This window comes from Typopeltis vanoorti, chromosome 10, assembly GCF_054136105.1.
Source record: "Typopeltis vanoorti isolate ZY-2024b chromosome 10, IOZ_Tvanoo_1.0, whole genome shotgun sequence".
Taxonomy (NCBI): domain Eukaryota; kingdom Metazoa; phylum Arthropoda; class Arachnida; order Uropygi; family Thelyphonidae; genus Typopeltis; species Typopeltis vanoorti.
This window is the reverse complement of record NC_143558.1, coordinates 6703829-6727011: the sequence shown is the minus strand read 5'-3', so window position 1 is coordinate 6727011 and position 23183 is coordinate 6703829. Positions and strand designations below refer to the sequence as shown.

Below are 23183 nucleotides of genomic sequence, written 5' to 3'. Positions count from 1 at the left end.
CTTCTTTATATATTATATTTATAAACCGATGATAACACTGTTTGCATGAAATTATATCCACTTACTTCTAAATGCTTACTTCCTAATTCTCATATTCCCTTATTCTCTCTCTATATATACATGCACACACACACACACTGTGTGAATCTACCTATAAGAGGTCATAAACTTATAAGACTAGTATATATATATATATATATATATATATATATATATATATATATATATATACTATGGGTATAAGGTTTAGATAATCTGGGAACCCTGCTATAGAATCCAAACATGGAATTTTTTCAAAATACTTGTAGCCTCCAATAAACAGGGTGGTAGCCTCAAACCAGACAATGAAATTCATCTACAGACATTCAGAAACATCCATGCTAACAGCAGAATTCGAACCCACACTCTGCTGGTTGAAAGCAGATATACAATCCACTCAACTAGTACTTTAGTACTTCATTTCAATGTTATATAAAACACATATTTCCTTAATGTTGTGACTGACATTATATGATTAATCTTACTAGCCTGCAACCTTATTTCCTTAATATACAAGTGTTTATATTAAGATATACAGTATATCATTAGTGTTTTCAATTGATAATCAAGAATTGTTTAAAAATAGTATATTAAACATTTCTTTGTTACAATATAGTCACATAGCTTTTCTGGGAAATAATTCTATGGGAATGGTTAAAAATCAATGAGTGAACATATTAAATTTTTGATCAGCATTTAAGAAAAGTGAAACCCATATTCTGTTTAGACACCTCTACAATTAATCTTCTTACAATTAATAAAATCTTCTCATCATAAAGCTGTATGGAGAACCATATACATAGGGATATTCCAATTTCAAATAATAATCTAAAATACAATAAAAACACACAATTTTCAGTACTATTTTACACCATTTATGTCTCTAAACATTAGTGATATTTTTAGTAATCATGCTAAACATAGGACATAAATTTCTACAAATTAGTTAAGATGTTTTTCTTATATCCTTAATATATAATTAACCTTCATACTGAGCTTCTAGGTGTTAAAAAAACAGTTTGTACAATGGAAGGTTTGCTATAGTGAATTTCTTATAGAATAGTACAGATGCAGTAGAACTTAAGCTGAGACTTTTCAGAAGATTATTATAGCGAATGAGTTTACTACAATGATGTTTGCTATTCGAAAGGTGGCTGTAAATAATTGAGGGGGGGGTGTCAGACATGTCAAAGAGGTGACAAGCTGGTTCTCCAAAGTGTCGTATGTGTGTGAGAGAGAGAGAGAACAAGCTTAACTTTCATTCGTAATAATTCATTTTTTTAACTGGAGCCAGTGGAGATTTCTTCCTCTTTGAGTCAAACATTTTCAATTATTACCAGATATTAATTTGTCATTAGAAAGACCATTCAAGCATAAATAATTCAAAGATTGAAAGTTGTGCTTTTGATTTTTAGGCAAAGTAAAATTAGAAAAATTTTAATACTTCATCTTACATATTAGGAAGGAAGTTTTAAGCAAATCCAAACCGTTTTAGAAACTTTTTCAAAACCAATTTAATGACAGAAAACAAATATGGAAAACTGAAAAACTAAACTAATGAATTTCCTTGTTACTGAATTTTCTCAGTATATGATGGAACTTAAGTTTCTAGGTTAAGAATACACATTAGCTACATGCAAGACATTTCTTAAGGGGATCCATAGTGTGATTTCTTTAAAGAAGGAAGACCATGTGTTTCGATTACCCTCCCTCCATGGATACCCTTGGAGAAAGGATATAGAATCTAATATGTAACTTTTTATTTTGTACTGTTACCTATGACCTATCAACAAATAAGAAAAACAACGATTTGCCATAAATATAGTAACAAGTTGTTTTTAGTATATAATGAACTTCTTGTGGAGAGTTATACATTCTCTTATTGGAGCAGGATTAAGACATATCCCAGCAAATCATCCCTTTATCATTCCCATATGCCCCTAATATACATGCATGCAATGAGGTACAAGTTGTACTATAGGTGATGACTAGTATGCAAATTAAATTCAGACATAATTTTAACATCCCATTTAACAAGATTTTGCACTGTGTTTGATAATACACAGCATTTCTATTAGGAAACACTTTTCACAATAAGAATGGTATAAACTCTTCAAAAACTTCTGACTGACAATGTAGTTTGCACCTTGCAAAATATGTCACAACATAGTATGCAGCTGTTTTTTGACAAATCTAAATATACTGCTAAATAAAAAAATGCATATTTTGATCACATTACAAAAGGAAAGGATAAGGAATCCTTCTTGGAAACTGTAAACAAGGGAAAAATGAGAATATTTTTCAACATGGCAAGTATCATTGTTGATATTTAACTAAAATTTTATTTGAGAGGAAACTAAACTCGTAATTTTAAACTGAAAATGATTCACAGGTGAAAACAGGTAACACTTTGATTTCAATGAGGTTTGAAGAGTGGGGTATCTGTTCATACTAGCAAAACATTAGTTTCATGGTGCAAACATTTTCATTTGCTTAATTTTGAAAGACAGGTTTTTAAGCTTGAAGCCAAGAGGTTTTTTTTTTTTTCTAAACAGCACAAAAATGAAACAATTACAAATGGTTTCTTAGTGAAAAGATCTGCAAAAACGGATATCATCAAAATGAAATTACTATATTATTTTTTGCTTGTGAAAAACCTATTTATTCATAAGTGAAATATGTTTTGTGAGTCAGTCAAAGAATTTCTGTCATGACCTTTATAAATTATTGCAAGTAACTCTGTAACAAGATTCCTAATAACGAAATGAGTCAAAGATATTGTGTTGATATCTGAATAAATTTAAAACTACTGAAAGAATAAATAACTAAAAGGCATATGTATCTGGCATGTAAAAACTTAGAAAAAGCAGAGATTCAACTGTTGATTTAGAAGTATATAATAATCTGCCCAATCCACTACAGAACTCAATAAGAATTATCTGAATTAAATGTTATTGTATACAGCTCAAATTAAATTTAATTTTAATATCTTAATTTAAACAACATCTGTAAAAATACAGTATTATTATTTATGCAGTGAAGAATCCATGTTCAATGTGACTAGGGGTTTTCAACTTTGGGATTCAGAGATGGAAGCCCCCCCCATTCTATTTGTGGGAGGAAGGGATCTTAAGATAACGATTAACGGGAAGACGAAGTGCACAGGACAGGGCACGTTGCAAATGTGGTAAACTACCCAGCAGAACTGTGGCATGGCAAGGACACTGACTAGCAGAGATAAGGATCTGGTTCCACTTGATCTGAACTAGTGTAAAAACTGATCTGGTCACTTGGATTTCAAGAGAATAAGGAAACATTACAGAGGGTTTAGTAATGAGGTGCTCATTAAATAATAGGCTTAGCAAATTATATATAAACACAAATAAAAAAATACTAAAATGACACAGAGCAAAATACTTAGTGATAATTTTCAATTTCTATTTAAGAATTATCACTCTGCAATGTTATGATCTCCAATTATAAGCAGATCAAATCTGAAACTCCAAGGACCATAATTTTCTCATTTACACTAGTGCTCAATCATCAATACAAATGGACTTGTTCTCATGGTTTGATGCACTTGCTATTCCACAATTCTGGAAGTTTTCACTTGGCACTCATTGATGTTGTAGTACCATTCTTTAAACAATACCTCATATTGTTAATTTTCTACCATCTATATCCTTTATCTAGAGGACTTTAAAGTTTACACAGTGTCATAAATTTTTCTGTCTTCCTTTAATGACTGCTGAAAAATTCAATGCAAAATATCATATATAATACATAAATAAACATAACTTGAAATATTATGCGATTTCATTTCTGTTTTTATATATTAATGCAATTCATCACATTACTTTTAAATTCAGATTTGGTGTTGAAAGTTTTTTCACTTGGTTATACTGCAAATTAAAGATGCCAAGAAATTATATCCTTGGTTTAATCTTCTATCCAAGTGTAAGTAAACAATGTTTGTAAGTGAAAAAACTTTCAACATTATCTCTAATCCAGAGTATTTTAATAATAAGGTGTGACACCTTTTGACTACTGTATATGTGAATATGACTTTTGCATTACTTCAACCTTGGTATCTCTTATAGATCAAGTGAGACCTCAATAAAGGTCAAAACTGGTCTGGGTAGTGGCCCTTCCCATACTGCATAGCATTATGCATGTCTGTAAAGATGTGTGCTTTGCATTATGGGATACTAAGGCAATTGATGCGAAGTTGTTAGCCTCTATATAGAAGTAGCCTAGTTGTGAAGATACTTCACACGCAAACATTGTTTGCTTACACTTGGATAAAAGATTATACCAAGAATATAATTTCTTGGTATCTTTAATTTATCATTTTTGGTGTTCTGTCTATCATTTTTTAGTAACTGAATTAAAACTTAAGGTCTTTAATTATAATTAAGAATCATAGTATTTTAGTTCAATCCTATTTTTTTGATGTCTACATGCATCACATTATAGCATGAATAAAATATATGATCTGCATCAGTATTATACATTATCTAGGAAGTCAAGATATTCAAAGTTAATTACAAAATTTTGAACCTTAATGTCAAACAGAAATATTCATGATATAATATTCAATAAACAGATGAATATATATATCTAAACAGAGAAAATAGGTGGAAGGACTGAGCACCTTAATAACACCATATAAAAGTAGACTGGTTCTTCAAAACCAAAAACCTGAAATTATACAATTATACTAATTAAAGATTTTCTCCCATGCAAATGGCTACAAACTAAATATAAGGATTATGTACATACTTAGGAAATTGAAGCTCCCTTTGTAGCATTTATTATTTCACATATTAAGTCACAATATGTAATAATAATAAAAATATAACAATGATAATAATAAAATGTAATGAAGTCATAATGTATACTAACACTGAAAAAAAGCCACCAAAAGTATTAAAAACCATTAAAATTTGTTTTTTTTAAAAAGGGATGCCATTCGAAAAGCTATCAAAATCTTACATAAATACATAATGTGTCACAAAACAAGCTCTACTGTATTTTAATTTTTTAATATAAGACATAATATTCAAATTTCTGCAAGATGCAAAATTAGAATAAAATATTTAATATCTGCACTAATTATTCATAAACTGCTGATTAATAAGTTATTGCATATATTACAATTTCAAAGTAATTAACAGCTTTAAAAATCTATTAGGAATACAGTGGGGGGGGGGAAGGGATATGACGTCTTTCAGTGCTTAAAAAAATAAGATTTTTGTATATAAGCAAGCATACATTTATAGCGTTGCCAATTTATGGTATCAGCTATTCATCACAAAAGATTGCAAAATAAAGCTATGTTAAAGTTAGGTACTTGCAGTAAACCATATACTAAGTGATAATTAGGACAAGTGATTTTTGGGTTACGCTTTGATAAAAAAACATTTCATCATATTTATTTATTTTATTTTATTTATTCATGAAGCTATTTTTATCAATTTATTCCCCAATTCTAAACTTTTTTTGTGTGTTTTTTTGTTTCTTAAAAATATTCTAAACATTTCCTGTACATCCTGAGCAGAGGAACATGTCTGTGGTAGGTTATATTTCGGACACAGTACCACTACAATAAAAGAACAGCTCCTAGAAAAGACTATTTCAGATGTTTGAAAAACAGAATTGTTTTTAGAAAGAAATCCATAGCCTCAGCTGGTGCTGATAGATATATTTTTCCTGGAAAATTTTCAAACAAAACACACCTTAGCATGAAAAAATGAACAAACAATAGTTCAAATACTTGAGTTGCCTATATAAAGTGATGACAGTATAAGGTTATCAGTGCAATGTTAAAGCAAGGACCACAGACGTACTGGATTCCAGTTCAGTGCAAAATGAATGCATCACTATGTTAAAAATATAACAAAAGAGATGATGATGAGTTTTAAAAGAAAGCAAACCTTTAGATGGAATTAAAAATTATCCAGATTTTAAAGAGGGCTGTACTTAAGCACAGATGCACAGAGGCTCTAGCTGGGGGTACCTCAAAAAATTAGGGACAAATTAAGGGCCCCAAACAACGAGCCTCGAGCACTCCAGTGCCTTGTAGTACAGACCTGATTTTACAGCATTCATTTCTGAATCTAGCAAGTAAGCAAGCAGTCATGTGAATTAAATATTTAAAAAAATATGTGAAGTCAATTCAGCAAGAAAAGTTAGTGTTCATTCAGAAAATATCTTCTAAATGTATATAAGAATATGCAACAGATGACTGCTCAAGCTCATGCACTACATTAAGTAAATATAGATATATGTAATTGTTTTTTTTAGAAAGATTTTTCTCAAGAATATACTGCACTGCAATAAAAACAGTGTACTGGAGCAGAGCATAAGTGATACTGGAAGACTTACTCTTAAAACTCTAGTAACACTGCGATATAAGCTGGAAGCAAATTTTTTCCCACAGGTCACATGCAAACTGCATTATTGAAAGAGGCCTAAGAAAAATTGCAATAAACATGCCTCATGATGGTATATTGTGACCAATATACCATCATGAGCCAAATTATTTTGTGGTTAACTTACATGCAAACAGATGGATTCTGGTGAGAAATTTGTTATTAAACAACCGAAAAAAAAATCAATAAATTTTTGAATTATTCTGAAAGTGTCAGTATAGGAAATCCATTTAAGCCTCTGGCAACGTTTAAACCTTTCTGTTACCTGACTAGTCAAATTCTTAAAAAGATGTGTAGCAAACTGCAGCCAATGCATCAGGTCAAAAATAAACTTTACATGCTTCTTTATAAGGTTTATAACTCAAATGAAGACTTTGGAGTTCAAATTACACTGTCTAAAAAGAGTTAGTGCATACAGCAAATATAATGGAAATTCTAAAAGAATTCTCCAAAAGCAATCTAATGCAGTTACAAAAAAAAAATAAAAAAAATAAAATAAAATAAAATGAAATTAGTGCTCTGTTTGTGTTCCATGAATTCTTGAGACAATCTTTAAATAAAACAATCAATTCATTTTAGAAATGTTAATACATTCCAATTAATTATAATTACATATACTGAGTTTTGAAAGCAAAACAACTGATTAGATCATAATTTTGTGAAAAATTTTCTCAGTAAGTTGACATATATCAAGGAAACTTGTGTGTGAACTTTAATATATATATATATATACACTTTAATATTACATTCACAATATACATTCTTAGTTTTAGCATGATACAGATTTATCACAAAATTTAAAACTGCAAGTTGTGTTAATAAATGTCGTTATTCCCTAAATAAGAAAATTATAAAACAAATTCAAAAATCACTTGTCCTAATTATGACTAATAACACTATATATTCATACTAATTAGGTTTATATAAATGAATGTGTAGTACTGTATGATTAAATATAAATTCTATTAAGATAGAATTTGTTCCCCTCATCACCAAACAGTTAAGTGAAAACAGTGTCAATTTTTAAAAAATATTTTATGCAGATATAACCATATATAGCATGATGATGAAAATGTGATCTATGATCCAAATATTTTTGAGAAGTACATAAGTGGAAAGCAACAAACCAAAGAAGAAATGAGATTTTGACTAAAAGGAATATGATGTTAGGATAGTTGGGATTTTTGTTGTTTCTGTGAATTCAAACCAAAACTTTTCATTTTACAGTCAATTCATGCTATAGCAAACTTGTAGGGAGAGGAACTTGTTACAGTGGTGAGGGTACCACACTAATTTCATTTAGAATGGTACTATACCTATTGGGACTTCTTGATAGTTTATTATTATGTGTGAGTTTGTTATAACCGTGTTTGCTATAATGAAAGTCAATTGCATTTCTAAATTTCTAGATAAAATATTTACTACTCAAAAGGATTTTTTTTTTAACTGCAGACAATTCCAGCCAATATTCTTTAAAACTTTGTTATACAACCAAGCAATAATCAATTTTAAATGTACATAAATCTAAACAGGATTCATATGTCAATTCACAAGTTTGATATTCAAGCAGCAGTCATGAGTAAATTTACTCATATGAGATTATGCATATGAGTAAATGTATAATCTTGCAAAAAATATCTAGAAATAACATTCAGGAATACTTTGGCAGAAGTCTGCGGTATCCTGCCAAATGCTGGTATTCCAAGTTTATGCTTTCTTTATTAACTGCATTATTTTGGTTTCAAAAGAGTAGCCAAAATAACGATCCTTAACTTCAAACACTCTTAGGTCAAGTCACAGAACCTAACTTAACCTTTTTGGAAAAAATGCATAATTATGTTATACAGTATACAAAAAACTTTCTGCGAGCAAACATTTTAACACCACACAAAATAATGATGCATTAGTTTTGTTTGTTTGTTTGTTAGTTTCAGATAAAACAAAAACCAATAATGTGAAACGAACTTAAGAACTTTCAGATCACAGCACAAACATAAGAATTCACTGAAACTTAACTGTTGCATATGATTATTTTTTTGCAAGACTACACAGCTGCTCAAATGATGAACAGGCCCATCTAACTTAGCATACAATGTCTCAGAAATAGTGATAAATGGCATGAGTTCATGTCAATAATTACCTGTAATTAATACAAGTATTCATGTCATGTATTTCATATATGAGTATTCATGTACATGCCCTCATGTCAATTACTACCTGCAATTGACATGAGCACCCAATTATCCATAGGCAGGGAGAGGGAAGAAAGAATTAAAAAAAAAAAGAAAAAATAAAGCCATCAAGATTAAGTGTCTTGGATACCATTTGACCATTATCTATATAAGCTGCGTGTGTGTTTATAATTTAAAAAAAATATATATATATATAAGATGCATACACAGGATTTTCCTAAAGAGAGAGAGAATAAATTTTTGTTGCTGAATTTTTTTTTAACTACTATCTAGTAAATATGCTATTAATTAATAACAAAATACAATGGATGAAACTGCCAAAATGACTGAAAAATCAGTGCACTCTCTGTCATTTTTGAGTACTGATATATTTTGGCATGGAGATATACATATCCTTCTCAAGGGAAAATGTGGCAAGCCACATGGATCAATTATCACATATACACTACATCATGAGAAAAAAATGCTAGAAAAATGATGGTTATTTATTTTCAATGAAAAAAGGACTTTTGAATCAACTATATTAATTTCCTAAAATTATGAATTTTTTAATTGTAATAATTATGGATAAAAAATATGCTAATACACTTAGTCTAAATTAAAAATTTAAAGTACAAGTATTAAAGTTGGGAGGGGAGACTAAAAAATTCTAACCAACTTGCTTTCAAAAGCAAAACACAACCAAAGTATACACAGAATTATGAGAAGAGATTAAAAACAGTAATATAAATTCCGAGATATTAGCATAAGAACTTAATTATACATTTTTCTGGAATTAAGTCACACAATGCCAGAAAAAATAGAGCAAAGTTGAGAACATGAAAGATGGCACCCAATCAGCTGACACACTTTTAAGCAATTTAAATTGTAACAAAACAACAAAAAAAAAGGTACAAAATAAAATTAATATGAATTAAAAATAACAAATTTACTGAAAGTAAGAAAAGCATTTCTTTGTTTACTGAAAAATATTAATTATGAAAACCAAAAAAGATCTTTGGTTTCTGTTGGAGAAAATTTGCTGAGACCTATATACAAGAGTATACTTACAAAATATCATTGGACCAGCTGAAGCTTAAAAAAACTCATTAAAAAAAGTGGCTACAGTATATATTCTATCAAGGCAATACTGATTTGCTATTCATATCTGACCAGTTTCAAACAAAACAAAATACTGGACTACTCCAGTTATTTGAATATATATTACATATATATCCACCAAACAAGTCTTTGATTAATTAATGTGATTCCTAAATGCAAGTTAACATTTTTAACACAGCATCAAACAACATCAAAATTATACCATAACTGTAATTGCACTATCTGCTCATTAGGAGCAACTGAACACCAAAAGATTATTCAGAAGATGTATTTCAATCAGAAATAATAAGCCATAACACTGGTATACCTGCACTATGCCACAATACATTCTATGCTTATGACTACAGCTGATATTTCTCAGGAAATAAAATGCATTATACATTAAATATTTAATTGCATTACAGCTTGGAAGTTAGTCATAAAGATGACTACAGTTCACACAAAACAGAAAATTAAACAGAATCTTGTTTTCCCATTTTCCCTTTATGAGCTTCTATAATCAAGTAATTATTTCCTCATTTGAAAAATTTTACAATTGAAGATAATGTAATTAATTTTTACATTTCTGAGTAGTGATGTCACTGTGAACTCCATACTGTGGAAAATGCAAATTCATAGAATCAGAGTGGCAAATGCAATGTATTTTTATCCCTTCCCACCCAAGAAATGCATATTGACATTGAACCAGTGAAAGGAGGAAATGTGAGACAGCATGATTTATATGGAGAAGAAAATGATGATGATTATTTACATATGAATCACAGAAGCTGCGACACCTGTACCCGTCGCTATCACACTCGGTGCAACCTCCCTGCATTCTTCTAGCAGTCTATGGAGGTGCATACTGTACAACAGAGCACCGCTGACTAGTGGTACCTTACTATTCTCTCCTACTTCTTTTTGTTGTGCGTCCACTAGGAACAAAGTCAAACTCACTTGAATGCCTTCCACGTTTCACAACTTGTACTTGTGACTGTGCAGTTAGCTGTAACTGGATGGCAGATGTGTTCAGTTTTTCAGCTAAAAGTAGCTCCTTTAAGCCTGCCATTTTTTGACTTTTGAGACTAACCGGTGTGTGGTCTGCAGATTCCACGTCACTCTGAAAATGAGGGGAAAAAAAATTAAAACATACACACTCTATATGAACTACCATCACATCTGCTTCATACTACAAGATTAAACTACAAATCTGCATATTAAACATGCTAGTTTTTAAAAAAATTTTGTTTCTCATATTTGACAATTCAGTCACTCGAGGAAAATTAATAAAATGTGGAAAAGGAATGGTCACATATGTATAGCTTTATTAATACAAAAAATATCAATAATTATAATATTCAAGAATCTAGGGTTGTTTATGTGTTTAAATAATGCATAACAGGAAACAAACCTTAAAAATATTAGAATTTTCTGACAGTCAGCATGAACTTTAGTTATTTCCTTTTGAAATGCCAAATTTAAGATTAATTGTTTTTACATTTCAACTTAGAAAATTTCAGGAAGTAGCTTAGAATTATGATCATTCCTACCTATAAAATATTCAAAAAATCATAGTACCATATAGACAACATTAAGATTTTAAGAAAGAATATTTTTCTTTTCAAAAAATTAGGCATCTTGAAAACATTAATACTAAATGTTATAGGCATTAGTGAGACTTGGCTAACAGCAGATGATGCAGTTACTAAATCCATCACATTCTATCCCTGTATTTTCAGGGAGGATAGCGTAGACAAGGCAGGGGATGGGGTACAGATGATGATAGCAGATGAACTGCAGCCAATAAGAGTAGGAGTCAGCTGTGCATATGGCAGTTCTTTTGAGTCAATCTGGTGTGATATTGAGGCTAAAAGGACAAAATATAAAATTGGTTGCTGCTATAGGTCAGGGGGGATTGCAAGGGATGATGTGGAAGACATGCATCAGCAGATTAGTATGAGTGCAAGAGTCAAATACTTATAATGGGGGGGGGGGCTTCAACTATCTGGAGACACAGATTGGATGGAGAAAATATCATATGGCAGGAAGGAAATGGAATTCATACATTTACTGAGAGATAATTACTTGAAGCAGAATGTGACAGAGAGAGATACTCAGGGTATGAGAGTATTGGATCTTGATAGGATATGATAATATCCTTCCCTTACAGATCTTTATACCATGGTACTCTTCAAGCTGCTTCCTAAGTGTATTCACAGTGCATGGGGGGGGGTAGTCAAGGGGATATCTGGAAGAAGCAATATCACACTGTATATCCAAGGTCAGGAGGGTAAACTGGATAGGAGTTAAATAGATGGATGAGCATTATCATTAAGTATGAGCTGAACAAAGAAAATGTTGTGGAGGGTATAACTTATAAGGGGAAAGGTGACCAGCAAACTCATGAAGAGTACAAGGATCAGGCATGAAAGGTGACCAACATAATAAGGAAGTCAAAATCAAATTATGAGAAGAAATTAGCCAAACAGACAAAAGGAAATCCCAAAGAGTTTTTTTTTTGTAATGTGGCAAGTAAGAGGAAGAATGACTATGGATGGATAACTTTAACAAGTGCAGATGGTACAGAGGTAACAAAGGCAGACAAAATTGTTGAGGTACTGAGTGATCATTTGCAAGGGTATATCATCCGAGTGAAGGTAGTGCTATGACAGAGGTGACAGGGACTGATGTGAGAAAAGAGGTTGAAGAATTTGAGGTATATTGCAGAATCTGAATGCAAATACTACTGTGAGATTGGATGGGATATTGACTCACATTTTACATGAATGTGCAAGGGAATTGGCAATGCCTCTGACTAGGCTCTTTAATTTAAATCTCAATTCTGGTAGAGTTTCAAGGGTATGGAAAGAGGACAAAATAATTCCTTTATAGACCAATCAGTATCTAAGCAGTGGTGATAAAAATATTAGTAAAGTTGGTCAAAAAGAGAATTCAGGAATGATGGGTGGATAAGAATATTATACTCGATGAGCAGCATGGCTTCATGAAGGGTTGGTCATGCCTTAGTAATCTACTAACTTTTTATAATAAGAGTGACAACTGAGTTGGATACAGGGAATGGCTAAACAATGGCTGCTGGATTTTGCAAAGGTATTTGTCAGGATACCACATGGAACTCTGTTATGCAAACTGCAACAAATGGGGATGAATAGGAAACTGGTGATATGGATAAAAGGGTGGCTGCTAGATAGATACCAAAAAGTAGTATATGGAAGAGCAGAATCCAGGAGAAGGCAGGTGATTAGTGTTGTGCCACAGGGTTCTTTATTTGGACCACTGCTGTTTAATTTGTATATAAATAATATAAGAAATAATTTGAAGGGAGATATTCAAGTTGTTTGCTGATGATGCAAAATTATGTAGACTAACAGTTTTATTTATTTATTCATATGGAGTTTCCTCCCCCGTACCTATTCGCCCGAGTTGAGCCCCCTCATGGGGGGGTTAAGTATTTATGACTGTAGATCCGTGTGTTCACGGGGCAGGCTTGCCTGCTTGCAGGATGAAAAATCCCAAATAAACTGGTGGAAAAAACCCTGCTGTCCACACCCAAGGTGGCTAACTTGGCTATAGTTGAGGAAGATCTTAAGCTCCTCACGTCACCAACAGGAATCGAACCTAGGACACTCCTTCTCCAGGCATATGGTTGTGAAGCACAAAGCCTCTAGGCTAACCCGCAGACTAGACTAACAGTTAATCAAGGTGATGTAGAGAAAGAGAGAGAGAGAGATTGCACGATGATTTAAACAAGCTGACTGTTAGTCTAGTCTGCGGGTTAGCCTAGAGGCTCATTAATTTCCGGGAGTACAGTTTCTTTGTATCCCAAAATGCATAACTTTACACTTTTCCACATTAAATTGACATCCATGAAGTCAGGGATTTGGGGATAGTAGTAGACAGAGAGTTGAAATTTAGAGGACATATTGCTAAAGTAGCCAAGGCCACAGGATTACTTCGTTATTGAAGAACAAACTGACAAGCAGAGATAAGGGAGTTACCACTGCTCTTTATAAAGTCGTGATACAACCACATCTTACTGTGCTCTGGTCTAGTCACCTGTGTTTCTTGGGGATAAGGAAGTTGGGGAGAGGATTCAGACAAGTGACCAAGATGGCACATGGTCTGTGGAATGCTCCCTATGAGGAGAGATTTAGGGTTGGCAGATTGTGAAAGTTGGTTGATAGGCAAAATAGGGGAAATACGACAGAAACATTTAAGTTACTTAAAGGCTTTTATAGGATTGATGTAGGGGAAATATTTCAGCACTCAACTAGAGGGGATAGGACAAGAAGTCATTCCTGGAAATTTGGTAAGAGAGTCGTCATCACCAAATTCCTGACATATATCCTAAAGAGGTGTACAGGATATGATAGTACTATATGAAAAATTTACATCACCACTAACTTCCTATCTACAATTTTCCTCCAAATCAATCTGTTACCTGTCCTCCACATAGCCTTTAAAGGATGCAGAGAACTGACCAGAGCTTCTGACCTGAAGTCCAATCCTCACCTTCTCGTGGTGCACCCTATTAGGTATCTACCTGGATACTGAACGAATGAGGATGGGAAATTTAGCTGACCAAAGTGTATTCCTATTGGCTTAAACCAATAAAATGATGGTACAACATGACAGTAAGGATGTTGGGACTAGAGTTTTCACTTGGAGAGTGGAGAATAAATGGAATGGGTTGCCAGAGTCAGTTGTGAATGCTTTGTTAATGGGTTCAAGTAGAGGTATGATAGATATTGTGTTGATAGTTTGAGTCTACCACAATGAGTGTAAGGACTCCATAAAGGTGCCCATGCAATAATGATGATGATAATTCCAGTGACAATTTTGATGAAAACGGCTGACTTTAAGTAATGAATCTGATATAGAGGATGTTTTATTAAGCAGGACTCTGTACCTGATTGTGTGTAAGTGCAAACATTAAAATCTATAATGGTAGAAGAAGTACGGAACATTTTATATCAGTTAGATCGCAAGCACATTACCTGAGTGTCAAGAAAATAACAATCCTGAGGTGTTTATATTAGTGGGTACAGATAGTTTAAAATGGGTATCATTTCCTTATGATGAAGTGATGTTTTCAACATCACTTCATCATAAGGAAAAACATCAATTTAAATTATGTGATTCATCACCTACAGATATCCAATCTTGACCTGTTTATGAACGAACCCCAAATTACAGTCACAACAACCAACCACAATCCAGATTAAAGAGTCCAAACTACAGTCTTTGATTTCTTCTGCTACAAGGTTACCAATGTAAGACTTAATGAGTTTTACACTGGATAAAGTTCCAAAGGAGTGGAAAGAAGGCAAGATTGTATCACTTCATAAAGGAGGAGACAAAACTAAAGCATCAAATTATAGGCCAATCTGAGTGTTGGGTGTTGTGATTAAAGTGTTGGAGAGGCTGGTGAGAACCAGGAACCAGAACTGGGTTGACAACAGTGAAGCATCATTGATGGACAACATTTATTTGCTAAAGGGAAGTCATGTTTTAGTAATCCACTTACTTATTACAATAAGGTAGCAGCTGCATAGGACAAGGAAGATGGATACACAGTAGTATACTTAGATTTTGCAGAGGCATTTGACAGATTACCACAGAGCAGATGGGGTTAGATATTAGACTAGTGCACTGAATTGGAGATTGGCTAGCTGACGGATGTCAGCAAATAGTGTATCGGGAAGCAATATCCTGGAAGAAGAAAGTAATGAGTGGTGTGCCTCAGGGATCTCTTTTAGGGGACCCTTGCTGAGGTCATCCCTGCAAGTCATATAAGGAGGGTGTGAGCAAGGGAGTGAGAAGCATGTTTTTGCATGGAGAGTTGTGAATAATTGTAATGCACTGCATGAAAGCATGGTATCTGCAGAGAATTTCAATGTATTTAAAGCACAGTATGATGAGCTGTGTGTATGACAAAGGGACCTCCGACATGATTCTGACTCCATGGGATAATAATAATAATCATTTAGTAGAGCAGTTGGCTTAATAGTTTCATGTCAGATACTTCACAGGAGAAGATTTCATGTACTATAAATACCAAGGATTTTATAACTCCATATTTTTAAGATGGATCATAAATCTGGTCTGGCTCAACTTGAAATTGACAACACCAGCCATGACAGGATCCAGTAGGATATTAACCAAACTCCTGCAGAGCTGTAATTATACATCTGAATGTTTATTAAAATGCTAAAGCCGTAAACATCAGCCTAACTGAAATCATAACTGCTTTTGTATTCCAAAATTTTGGAAAATCGTTATTCTCAAATGTATTACATATTTGTTTTTCAAAATATATATATTCCTAATACTGTTTTATCCTAACTACTAAGTGACTGCATATATATAAGGTTCTCACTGTAGCACATGTTCCAACGTTCTTCTGTATTCAAATTTCTATTTACTGTTCTTCCATCTGATGAGGTTTTAGGAGATGTAAAATGCAATGTTTCTTAATGTAATTAAATGAATTAGTATTTCATGGACACACACAGATACATATATTATTTATATATTATATATTACATCTGCCAACTTTTGTTTTTATTATAAATCAATATGAACCATATTATTAGGAAAAGTAGATAGCAATAGTTTTTTTATTGTCTTAAATAAATCTGATATAACATCTAAATTCTTTAATAACTATAAACTGCTCTAATAAATTTGGTATAAAAATCAGCTTGGTTGGTTTCATTGGAATTATGACTAAAAGGCAAGCCCAGTGTATTGTTTCTTTACCATATAGCCAAGTTTGGCTCTTTGCAGGATGAAAAACTCAAGTTTCCAGGAGAAAACTAATTCTGGCTCTATAAAAACTGTCATAATACAAAGATTAAAACTACATTCTAGAAAGGGTAACAGATTTTGGCTATTTAGATACAGTTTTTAGTAGAAATTTAATACAGAAATAGATAACATAATAAGCAAGAGTGGTGTGATGGGTAGCCAACTGAATAAATTCATACTGAACATGAGAGAGAGATATCTGCCAAAATACTAAACTTGTATTTTGGCAAGGAAGTACAAGACACCATTCAAAGTAATTTTAGCAAATGATTTTGAGGTTGGCTTAGAAATAAGAGTGAAGCAAATGCTGAAAATGCAGATCTAAGAAATCCAAGGTGAATGAATAGAGAATGTTAAAAAAGAAGATACTGCAAAGAAGACTGGCATTATTAATATTGAAGGATGTATAAACAGAACTAATCTGAGGTAGTAAAAATCACTTAAATATAAGGTGAGATGAAAGATTAACACAACAAGCGCATTAAAGCAAAAATACTAAAGGAAAGAGATTCAGAGGAAGACCAACATTTAGATAATCTGAATGCAGCTGGGATATCTCAGAAGAGAGAAATATAAGAGCCGACAACGTTACTAGTTTCCAATCCATGATGACTGGAAAATAGTAAAGGAATCTTATTTTGTTCAACTATCAAATATACTATAAATCCTTTGAAGATATATGGAAGGAAAAGATATTTAAATTTATTATCCCAATATGTTGTTACTTGTAATATAAGTCTAAATGGCTAACAGTTGTCTAGCTCTCTTTGTAAAGGCATTATCACACAAAAAAAAACCTTAAAAAAATAGTCAATCAATAAAATGAAGGAAAAATGTGAAGAAACACATTGCAGTAATGAATGCATGACACATGATAAAGTATACAATAAAACAATGCGATATGAATGAGTAAAAAATATTATCTTTACCTTGTTTGTATATTGATGTTTAACATCTAACACTAGCCTGTGAGAATTTAATTTTAATAAGCAAGACTGGCATGCTGAATCTTATTCATCACACCAGTCATTGGAAGCCAGAATCTGCTATTCAATAGGTTAAAATTATTAAAGAGAGCAAATATCTAATTCACTGAAATACATATATGTTTAAAATTTCAGCAATTATATAACTGAATAAACTTTTAAGATATTTAATAAACTTTTATTTTAATGGTGGTTTTTGTTTATTAAGTACAGCTCCCCCTCCATGAGATCACTTATAGAATATCCTCAGTATAACGATTACCTGCAATAATCCTGCTGGACTGTCTGCTTTTAACATAGTATCTACAGTTAGACCTGGAAATGGCGTTCCATTACTCTGTGTACTAAGTAAGTCCCGACAATCTGCAGCTGATGATGAACTTGATGAAAGTGAAGAAAATGGTTCTCCTGAACCAAGTAAATACTCTGGATTAAGGATATTGTCACCACATGCAGCTGCTAGAGCCACAATATTAGGATGAGGAGCTTCATTTGGATCAATATGTGTAACAAGTGACCTTAAAAATTCTGTTTCCTGCCCACTACCATGTTTATCTGATATTTTACTATCTATGTCTGAATCTTTCTTCCTTTTGTACTGCAACTTGGTAGGCTGTTTTTCGGAAGAACCATTTATGGAGGCTTCTGCTTCTGGAGGTTTCTTCTTTTTCTTTGTTAATTTTTCTAATTCTTTGTCTTCTCCAACATCATCTTCATCATCATCTTCTGAGTTATGGGGAACAAGAATATCTACACGTGATCGTATTGAACCAGGAAATTTTGATATGGTAGCCACAAGAGGACGTGCCCACCCAATGTGAAGAACGGGAGTAGATGATTCCTCCTCCCATTCACACAATCCATCATAGAACCTCAGTAAGTGTGCAAAACACTGTGGATCTTGCAGAAGGGGAACTGCTGACTGGCCTGAGGGTTCACATCCTCCTGCACTAACTACCTTTACAATGTGAGGAATTAATTCATTTGCTATTTCCAAAAATTCTTTGTAAATCTCTTCATCTTCACGACCATAATTGTACCTGAAAAAAAAAATCCTCATTTTATTTGTAATTCTTAAAAAGTCATTGCACATTACAGTGTATGACAATAGAATAAAATTATTCCATCTTAATTGAAATTTATGTCAATGTTTTAGCTTCTCATTTGTACATTTCTACATTTGTAAGAAATTAACAGATTTATGGGATAGTTTTCCTAATGTTAAATAGAATATTACTGAAAAAAAAAATATACATATATATATTTGGAAACACACCTAAACACACTTCAGTACACCATATCATTTATATATATTTCTAATATAAGCATATAGAATTATATAAACTTTTTTTTAAAAAACTATAAACTGTAAATCGCCATGAAATAAAAATTAAATATTTGGTAGTAGCTTAGATTGCAACTTTTCTTAAAAAATTCTGATAGTTAAACAAAAATTAAAGAGTTTAATGTTTTAATTTATGATGATTTAATCTTGGAATATTAAAAATTTTGCAAGTCCTATTCTGTAAGAGTAAACAATCAAGATATCTTTTTTTTTTTTTTTTTATGTCTTTGATAAGTTAGGTCACTTCAGCAGAAATCTCAATGGTAGTGCAGCATTTCCTTCTTTAGTAGTTATTTCAAATTGGGGAATTGAAGTCTTGAAGAGGAATATCAGAATTGTAATGGGAGTAAAGAAGCATTTGCTGTCCACAAATATCAGACACTTCACTTAAAGTATGTGAACCTCCAATGGCATGCAAAATATGTGTTATCTGACATAAGTTTGTTTCTTTTTCATTCATTTTGAAGTCTTATTTTGTGAAAAACAACACGTAAAATAAATATTTAGAGTGTGACTTACAAGTAACATGAAGGTGGACACTATAACATCATTTCACTAGCCCCACATGTGCAACATGCAGTCTGAATGGCATTCACATATATTGTGAGTTTTAACCCTCTTATGCATAAGGGCCTCATGAGTCCCTTATGCATATATTTTCCCTCATAATAATTATTCATTCATAATTTAGTGCTACTGTATGCATGTAGTCCTCATCTGGGGAGACCAAAGTGTTCTTAGAAACCGCACCAGATGGCAGGAGTTTCAACAGAGTTACAGGAATATACCAATCTCTCTGCAGTGCATGGTGGTATCAAGGAGGAAGTGAAAAGCTGCTATTTTGTTGATTTGAATTTGGTGATTTTTATGAGTCTTCTGGAAAGGTTAGTATGGTTTTATATATTGTTATACCTTGTGGATGAAGTGTGAATATTTAATTTGTTCATGTTTATTACCATATTCATAAAACGAAGTTGAAAACAACCTGTCCTCACATGAGGACAATATGTTTGTAAGGTAATCTATGTGGCAAATAGTTTGAGGTTAGAAAGTTCTTGTGCCATATTTTTATAATTTTATTTATTTTATTTCTGCAAACATAAATGAACAGTAAGTGTGTTCATTGGCATTATCATCCCTTTCACAGATGGATAACCAAAAGCCAGGTCCGTCAGGCATTAAAAAGGCCTATTACCACAAGACTTACTGAAGAGGAGATTGAAAAACTGTTGAAGGAATCTGAAGATGGATTGGAGCTGAGTGATTCTGATAATGATCCTACATACCAGCAGTCACAAAATGATCCTACAGAGAGTGACAGTTCAAGTGAAGACAGTGATGTTCAGTGTCCTCCCCCTGTTGGTCAGACTCACAACGCTAAAAATCCAGTGTACAAAATACAGCTGTTGCTGGTCATCTGCCTTTGCAGAGACAACCGGTGTGGTTTAGTGAGAAAGATAATCCCTTTGCTGGTACTGAACCACAGTTTAGAAGAAAACACCAAGTAAATATTCACAGAGAGAGCCCTGTAGATAATTTTTCACAGCTGTTTCCATGAAATTGCGAAACAAACTAATCTGTATGCATACCGTAAAGGGAAAGATAATTTAGCACTTACTGTGACTGAACTCAAAATTTACCTTGGAATTGTATTTGTCATGACACATAAAATACCCACGTGTAAGGCAGTACTGGTCTTCTGAACATGGACTGTGCATGGATGTTATAGCTGATGCTATGTCAGTGAACAGATGGGAGGACATAAGGCAATATTTGCATTTTGTTGATTCAGACACAATAACTACCAACAATAAAGACAAAGCAATGTATAAGACCAGTGCTGCCAAAGTTTCATGAAACATTCTGCTACTGTCAGCCCAGAAGAATGTCAGAGGTGTAGATGAGATGATGATTCCATTCAAGGGACGTTCACAACTCAAACAATACTTACCTAAGAAACCACAAAAATGGGGTTTCTACTTTTTTGTATGTACTAAGTAATCCAAATTTTGATCACTCTTGCAGTAATAAATTTAGTTTAATCCTTTATCCAAGTGAGAGCAAACAAAGTTTGCACCTGAAAATATCTTCAGGACTGAATATGGCGTTGTACTATCTTACCTGGGTAAGTAGTACAACACCAGGCAACTCGTAGCAAAGGTGGAGCAAGCTACCATGGGAGATACTGGGATAGGAGTGTTGGTAGTTTGCTCCACCTTTGCTACGAGTTGCCTGGTGTTGTACTACTTACCCAGGTAAGATAGTACAACACCATATTCAGTCCTGAAGATATTTTCAGGTGCAAACTTTGTTTGCTCTCACTTGGATAAAGGATTAAACTAAATTTATTATAGTCTAACCAAGTGAAAAATAAACCTTCAACACTCGTGCAGTGTTTCAGCCAAATATAAATTATTTATAATGTTTTGTCATACTTGTACTGTCTTTCAATGAAAATACATTCTTTAGTCTAATTTCCATAAAAATATGTCTGTAGTCTGTTGGCGTTAGTGCATAATGTCCTCAGATGAGGACATCATTTTTTACATATACAGGACATAAATTTAGCAAAATTAATAAATTCATGGTAATACTGTAAGATTACATGGTACCGTATCATGCCATTATAACTTTTTATAAATGAATATAAAAATTCATGCATGGGAGGGTTAATGTTGCTCATTGCTTTCTCCTACTTTATCAGTAAATGGAATTGTTAATTTCATGAATGGTGGGAAGAGGGCAAGGAGGAATGATTTTGACAAATAATATCACTCTCTCACTGCCTAATTCTGTATATGTGCTTTAACTAATATTTCCAAAACCTGAACTACCACCAAAGAAATGCAAACTTGTTTATAGTTTTATGCTTCTGTTTTACCACTACTTTTATGCAACAGCATTATCTTACCTACTTTCCACCCCTTTAAGGATTGTTTTAGTTAAAATACATTCATTCCACTACCCCCACATGTGCAACATGCAGTTTGAATGGCATTCACATATATTGTGAGTTTTAATGTTGCTCATTGCTTTCAATGAGCAACATTAAACATAGTCAAAGACACTATTGGTCCCACAAATCACATGTAAAAGGAGGTATAAGGAAAATGTAAGCACAGATATCAGGAAGTTATTGAGAAGAGTGAAAGATAACAGTATAGTGGGAAGGGTTGCCAGTGTGCTGCCAGGGTATGACAATAATGAATTGATAGAGAGAGAGAGAAATTCATGAATAGTATGCTGGCAGAGCTGTGCCAGAGAAAGGAGGTACAGTTTATGGGGAAACTGGTGCTAGATGGAAGTGAAGCATGTGTGATGCAAGCAAGAGCTCATAAGTAAGAGTAAAGCGAAAGATCAGGAGAGTGATATGGAAGAGATTGAAGTGATTGGCAATGGAAACAGTAGTAGTATGAAAGATCAAGAGAGAAATGGAATGCAAGATGACCAGGGAAACAGGAGGGGGGGGGAGCTTGGATAGACAGGGAGACATGGCATAGGGAGAGTGGATTTTGGAAGTAGTAGTGAATGTATGTATGTATGGGGATAATCATCACAGAAACGGAATGGATCAGGATGTGAGTTGGATAGTTGGGACTGAGCAGATATATGTGATAAGTGGAAATAAAGGTGATTGGGCAAGGACAGGTGGTGGTGAAATCACAACCAAGAAGTGGCTTAGGTAGGACTGGTTACAGACCTAAAATTGAACTGCTGAATTTATTTACAAATGCCAAGAGTCAGAAATAAGGGAGATCAAATTGTTTCACTGAATGCGTTTATCTACACAAAAATCATTGGAATAAGTGAAACATGGTTGAATGACTGTTATATCTTAACGGGAATATAAAAATGTCCTTTCTAAAAATGTGATGCTAGCAGGGGAATTATGCCCACATAAGGCAGACATGAAAGAGGGAAATAGCAGCAATGGTTTTGAGGCAGTGTGATGTGAGGTGGAGGTTGACAGGAAGAAATATTTAGTTGGATGTAGCTATAGGCTAGGGAATGTGGAGAGAGGTGATAAAGAAATGTATAAGCCACTTAGGTTAGTTAACAAGGGAACAGTGATTATTATGGGAGATTTTAATTATGGCAGTACAGAGTGGAATGAAGAGATTAACATTTGGGAATAAGGAAATGAATTTCTCGAGTTCGTGAGAGACAACTATCTCAGGCAGTATGCAAAGGAGGACATACGAGGATCAAGAGTTTTAGATCTGATCATTTCATCACAGCATGTAACTTTGAGTCAGGATTCACACTTTCCCCATAG

At 33.1% G+C, this 23183-nt stretch overlaps 1 protein-coding gene across 1 annotated transcript in view; it reads right to left on the bottom strand.

The window, feature by feature from the left end:
• Positions 1-10605: 10605 nt before the first annotated feature.
• The window catches only part of Mnn1 (menin 1), a 118710-nt gene continuing 106132 nt past the window's right edge, over positions 10606-23183 (bottom strand). Inside the window, exons 5-6 of the mRNA XM_090399302.1 lie at positions 17825-18602; positions 10606-10865 (exon numbers count right to left, since the gene is read on the bottom strand). Of these exons, the coding sequence (XP_090255428.1) occupies positions 10647-10865; positions 17825-18602 (997 nt within the window). The 3' untranslated portion in view covers positions 10606-10646. The remainder of the gene's footprint in view (positions 10866-17824; positions 18603-23183) is intronic.